This window comes from Taurulus bubalis (assembly GCF_910589615.1).
Source record: "Taurulus bubalis genome assembly, chromosome: 4".
NCBI lineage: Eukaryota > Metazoa > Chordata > Actinopteri > Perciformes > Cottidae > Taurulus > Taurulus bubalis.
Genome location: NC_136592.1, coordinates 15,901,478 through 15,907,477, shown reverse-complemented (window position 1 = coordinate 15,907,477; position 6,000 = coordinate 15,901,478). Strand labels below are relative to the sequence as shown.

Genomic DNA, 6,000 nt, shown 5'->3' with positions numbered 1-6,000 from the left:
CAAATAATAATCAGTTGTTTACTGGAAGAAAAAAGGTGCTGGAGGGGAAAATGGACTCAGCACAGACAGACACTGTTAGTTATCGAGAGCAAGAGGAGGGAGAGCGCCAGTTTAATAGAGAGAAGCGCCCAGGTATCAACAGAGCAAAGCTCAGACCATCCCGAGCTCTGAGACACAGCGGCTTCAGGTCTCCCACAGCAGATCCTCAGAGGAGAACCCAGTTAGAGACGGGAAAGAGGAGATAACATAAAACCATAAAACTACAGCTCTGAATCAAACAAATGACGGTGAGAAGACCTTAAAAGCAGGAGAGAGGGAGGGATTTGGGGGAGGCATTAAAGAGCACTTTGTGTTTTGATAAAGGCAGTCCTCTCATTTTGGACGTCAAACTCTTCGTTATCAGAGTCTGTATTTACCCCATCATCCCCCCACACTGTCGGGATGCCGCGGTACGAGACCACCCTATTTCCCCCGAGGCGGAAACTTCCCCCGAGGCCGCCGCCAGCCTCCAGAGAGGGCAGCTTGATGATTGCGCCGGAGCGCAGCTGCAGCAGCAGGAAGGTGCCAGCAAAGGTGGCGATGATGGCCATGCAGCTGAGCACGGCGATGGTGATAGGCAGCCGGGAGCTGAGCTGGAGCTCCATCTCCGGGTTCCCCTGGCTCACCAAAGAGCTGCGAGGGGACTCGCGCATGTACTGGTTGAGGTGCAGGCAGGTGCCAGAGATGGGGTCCAGGGAGCTGTGAGGCGGGCAGGACAGGCAGGCCCGAGGGCTGAGGCTGCTGCAGGTCAGGCAGGGCGGTGGACAGGGCAGGCAGGCTGGGACGGAGGCTGGTGGTATAAAGTTTCCTACGGTGTAGTTGAGGGGCTGGGAGCCCACTGAGAAGCCTGCAGGACATTCCTTCACACAGCCCTGCTGAAAGAGGTAGTAGCCGGAGTCGCACTCTGTAACACAGAGAAACACCTCCTTAGTCAGACAAAACAAAAACAGAGAAGCAGGATTCCTGCCCAGACAGCTCAGAGGGCACAGTTAACATGGTGGAACCCGTCGCGTCTGACATTTCTATATTCATTCATCCATCCAAGGGTTGTCTCGGGAAATGTGAGACAAAGTTTCAGTGCAATTTTGCTTTTCACAGAGCTAATTTGCTTACTGAGAAAACTGATGAAAGAAGATTCGCAATCTATATGCTGAGCGCAGAATGTTAAAGTCAACAAAGGCATTTCCACAGTATGCAGGCGGTCCAGATGCAGACCATTGCCTGTAATGGCAATTAACAGACTGGGTGCTGGGGGTAATAGAACTGAAAACAGGAGTGAGCGCTAACAGAAGGAAGAACATGTAATATACTTGTAAACTGTAGTTATGATCCCAAAATCAGAAAGCAGTGTTTACTACATGATACTCATATGACAATAAAATGTATGATAATTAAACTCTGTTCACCCTGTAATGACTGCATATAATTGGTTCTGCTGGTATGTAGGTACCTCTGACAGCCTGTAGGGGTCAGACTGTCACCGTTCAGACAATATGTAGGTGGACATACACAGTAGTAGGAGACCTTGCCTATCGCCATATTTGGATTCGGTAGGAGACAGCCATATGTGCACCATTTAATTTAAATGAGGTTATTAAAAAAGAACCTGCAGTCAAATACAATTTCATCTCATCAGAAGTTAATCTCTGAAACCATGAGCCATCGGTCCAACGATGGATAAGCCTCTGGAGGAAAGGGACTTAATTCTGGAGTTGCGGTGTGGTCAGTGGATCAAAGCTTGTTTGTGTGCTGCTCATAGTTTACAGTCCGATTTGCAACACACAAGACTGGGGTTTGATTTGAGATACTATGTGTACGACCAGATTGTGTCACATGTAGCCAGATTACAAGATAATTTTAAACCAATAATAATCATCGTCAGGTGATAGCAGGTGGGTTACCATATCGCATTTGGGCAAATGTGTTCTTCCCCATTTTGCGCTCAATCCACAAGGATAATTTACCTGCATTCAACCAAAGCCTGTTTGAACGTGATTGTAATATGATAAATATTGACCAAACAAAAAACGGTCAAAAAATCTGATTCATAAAATCTTGTCCCGATGCCCACAGATTTTTACATGTGAATGCATAATCTGTTTATAGAGATTAATCAGGAGTTAGATCTTTATTTGTTTCCAGGAAAAGTTTGAATGAGATAATAGTCTGCCCACAGTTGACAGAGGCATGCAATGCAAACGGAGGCAGCTGAGCTCACATGGGATAATATTTCATCCTGTTCACCTCACATGCTACATCTCAGTATGACTCAACATTAAATTACACTAACCCTTGTCAGCTGGTGTGACAGTGACTTCCTGTGAGGAACTGTGGACAAGATGCTAGTCTTACCGATGCATATCTGCCTCAGGTCCAAGGTCTTACAGTTGCCATTGTCGGGCTGAGCTTCGTCAGAGGAGCTGGAAGACGCTGAGCCGGTGCCATGCAGCACCAGGATGAACTGGGTCAAAGTGCCTAAGTGGAGAGATAGAGGAGATAAAAAAAAAAAAAATTAACCAAGAGACAAAGTAGGCCTGTCAAAAACAGAAGGGCTCAGTCACTCCCAAAGGTAGATTTTGTAAATGTATCCTCTTCTCATTGTAGACCCTGGGATTTTCTGCATAAATGACTCCTTGGAATGAGCTACCTTTTAAAGACAGCATGGTGTCACTCTGTGCCTAATATGAGTGTTATGAAGTGCACATCTCTGAAGAATCAGTCAAGTGTGGAGACTTGTGAGAGGTTCCACTTTAGTAAATCTCTTCTTGCTGAGGAGGGAGGTGTGAGGCGTTTATAAAGCTTTTTTAGTTAAAAAGAAAAATTGAGATTGGTTTTCTTGGCTTCTGAAAAGTGTGTTGTGGGTGGATGATATAGATACAGACGGTTGTTGCAGGATGCAAGCACAAACAGAAAGGGTGAAATATTCTGTACTGCTTTATCACGCTCCTTGCTATAAGAAAACTAGTTACATATATATGACGTAAATGAGCAAAAGAGACCATCAGTGAGAATATTGTTTTCTTTCTCCACAGTTATTCGTCCTGCTTTTCATCTGGTCCAAATACAATCCCTGGTGAAAGCAGACAAAACTAATGGCAGATTCACCAGAAACTCCTTCCGCTCAGACTCCAGCAATGGTAGTGGCTTTAATCAATGATGATAAGTCATTATTTTGCATTATTGTCCCAATTTAAAATATGGCCAAAAAGACAGATAAACTAAACAGCACTAAATTCTAGTTATGAACACACAAACTTGCAGGCAAATCCAGCAAAATGTTAATTTCTTGAATCTCTTTCTTGCTTTACCGTAGTCACTGGCACCAGCCACATTCTCAATCTCCAGGGTCCACGCCCCGGTGGGGTTTTCATCCCAGGAATGGGTGGTCATGAAAGCCCAGTCGTTAAAACCCTCCGATGAGTAGTCATGAGTCCTGCAGGAAAATCAAGAGTAGGCAGTGTAAACAGTTTGTGTTTACCAACCTGCACTGTTTTGTCTGTGTGTATGTGTACTTTTGTGTTTGTACCTGGGGTGGAGCAGAGTGGATCGTGTGCCGGCAGGACTAACGAGGTGGATCGCCAGGTTTCCCCTGCGGTTGTAGGACAGAGTGAGCCGGGCCTGAACGTGCTCTAATGATGTCACGTGACTGTCTGTCCCGATGCAGGCGTCCACACTCATGTTGATCGATAGATGGCTGCCAATGTTCCTGTCAAACATGAGAAAGGGTGTATGGAAAAGACACATGAAGACAGCGGTATAAGTTAGTTGTGGGTTCTGTGCTGCTAAAATCATCACTGGCTAGTTCTGAGATTGTAATAATCTACACTCCAGATAACTGCGAGTGTTACACTGGTCTCCGGGTTAGTGTGAAAGTCTGCAAAAGGTGAAGAGTTAGTGGCCTTGAATAGGATTAGCGTCTCACAACGTGTAGCACCAGTGTGCTCTGTGGGAGTGAAGCGGCCACCTCTTACTCTCTTTACTCCCCCGCTTTGGAGAGATTACACACATCCACAACAATTCTGAGGAGGACTACAGGTTTTAGTGACTGAGGTGATTCACTAAACTGTCACGGTCCCTCCAGGTTCAGTCTGATACATTTTTCAGGATTCATTATAGGACTACATAAACACCTTTAACCTTTGCCTCAGCCTCACACGGGAAACATCCAAAAGGTTAATTGACAGCACTTTTTTTTTTTTTTACAGTAGATGCCTACAACGTCATACAGTGAATGTCCACATTATTATTGTGATGCAAATTGGCAGCAATGCAGCATTTCGACATTTCCATGTTCGGTCATGTATTTTGTGGTGTTTCTTGGTGGTCAAAACAAACAAAAACATGAGAATGAAATGGAAATGTATACAAATGGCTGCTGAAGTTGATTCATCATTGTCATTTGACCACTGCGGCACACTGTGATTTAAGGTCTGGGAGAAGCTACATTTGTGGTGTTGTTGTCGAGCATTTGATCAAGAAAGAAAGGCGACAAGTTTGGCTCTTTTTGTCGTAAACATCAGTGATGGTCGTAAACATTATGGCTGAAAATTAAAAGATGCCTGGAGAATAACACAAGATGTCTGTTCAGTCTCATCAAAATAAAACACAAGCCAAAATATCAATATTTCACAGTCGTCTTCTGCTAGAATATTTTTTTTCTCACAGCAGATCTGGTCCAATGCAATATTTTCTTCCAATATCATACTTATCACATATTGGAAACGTGTTCTTAATTGATATTTAAATTAAATCCGTTTACAGCAATAATCCTGGAGAGACATGATTAAAAAGCTTTACAGGACCACCCAAAATATATTCTGGGAGGCAGCCAAACCTGATGAATTGCTATCCATTTGATGGTTTCTAGATCATAAATCACTTTTTGAAAATATTTGTCAGAGCTTCCAATTCTCGTAATACTCCAGTTTGCAGCAATACTAAATGTTGGTGATAATTTGCATTAAATTAGCTAAATCCCCTTTCAGAACACACACGCACGCTTTCAGGAGCTTTCCTGCAGAGACGTCATGCTTTAATTAAGGTCCAATCCAGCTTTACAAATGTAAACTCTAGGTTAGGCTAACCGATACAAATTAAATCAATGACCTGCAAACCTCTGCCAATCTGAAATCTATAAAGAAATCTGGACACAGAAGAACACTTAACTTAAGTTATCCATTAATCAACTAAACATTGCACAGGTAAATGGCAAAAGGAATTATGAGTATAGTCATAATCAGTGTTCCCTCTAAGCTGTGCGCGTGCGCGGCCGAGTGAGCCATCTTCACAATAATAAGATCTTTGATGTGACGTGTCGAGTCTTCTTGGCCAATCAGCGTCCCGTTTCGCGACACGCGCTCTCTGTACCTCTGCTAGCGCTCTGCCTCCGTTAGCACTCCCCCACCCCCGCTGTCCTCCTCCGGGCGCCAGGAGTGAAGCTCGCCCAGAGCGCCACATGAGCTCGGGCCGGCGCTGTTTAGGCTCCTCTTGGCGGGCCCTGCTCCAGCAGCTATAGGCTACCATGGCGAAAAGAAAGGCAGAGCAGGTGCCCCAGAAAAAGGTCTGCCTAACGGTCAAACATGAGTGGCTATGAAATAGTCCAAACTGACACAGGTAGGATGAAACTTTCAGACATATTTAAATATGAAGTTATTAAATTGTTTATATAGGCTACCTTTAGGAAAAATGACACCATGTCAATTTAATAGGCCTATAATTATTGTTAAGCACTGCATTAGCATTTTTCTTTAAATGTTGTACCTGCTGAGAAATGACTAAACACCTTTGATACTTTTATTTTTCATATATATCATTATCAGTCATAACCAGTGAACCAGTCATAACCTCCCCTTATTGAAGTTCAACAAAGATCCTTTAAGTTCAACTAAACTGACTGGTAAAACACCATCATTAAAATGTTCCCAAAGTCCAGCCATTATAAAGGATATTGAATAAATATCA

At 43.8% G+C, this 6,000-nt stretch overlaps 1 protein-coding gene across 1 annotated transcript in view; it reads right to left on the bottom strand.

Moving 5' to 3' along the window:
- Nucleotides 1–335: 335 nt before the first annotated feature.
- furina (furin (paired basic amino acid cleaving enzyme) a) overlaps nucleotides 336–6,000 on the bottom strand; it is a gene marked incomplete at both ends in the record, with an annotated part of 63,237 nt that continues 57,572 nt past the window's right edge. Inside the window, 4 exons of the mRNA XM_079216539.1 lie at nucleotides 336–943; nucleotides 2,392–2,514; nucleotides 3,348–3,472; nucleotides 3,566–3,745. Of these exons, the coding sequence (XP_079072665.1) occupies nucleotides 336–943; nucleotides 2,392–2,514; nucleotides 3,348–3,472; nucleotides 3,566–3,745 (1,036 nt within the window). The remainder of the gene's footprint in view (nucleotides 944–2,391; nucleotides 2,515–3,347; nucleotides 3,473–3,565; nucleotides 3,746–6,000) is intronic.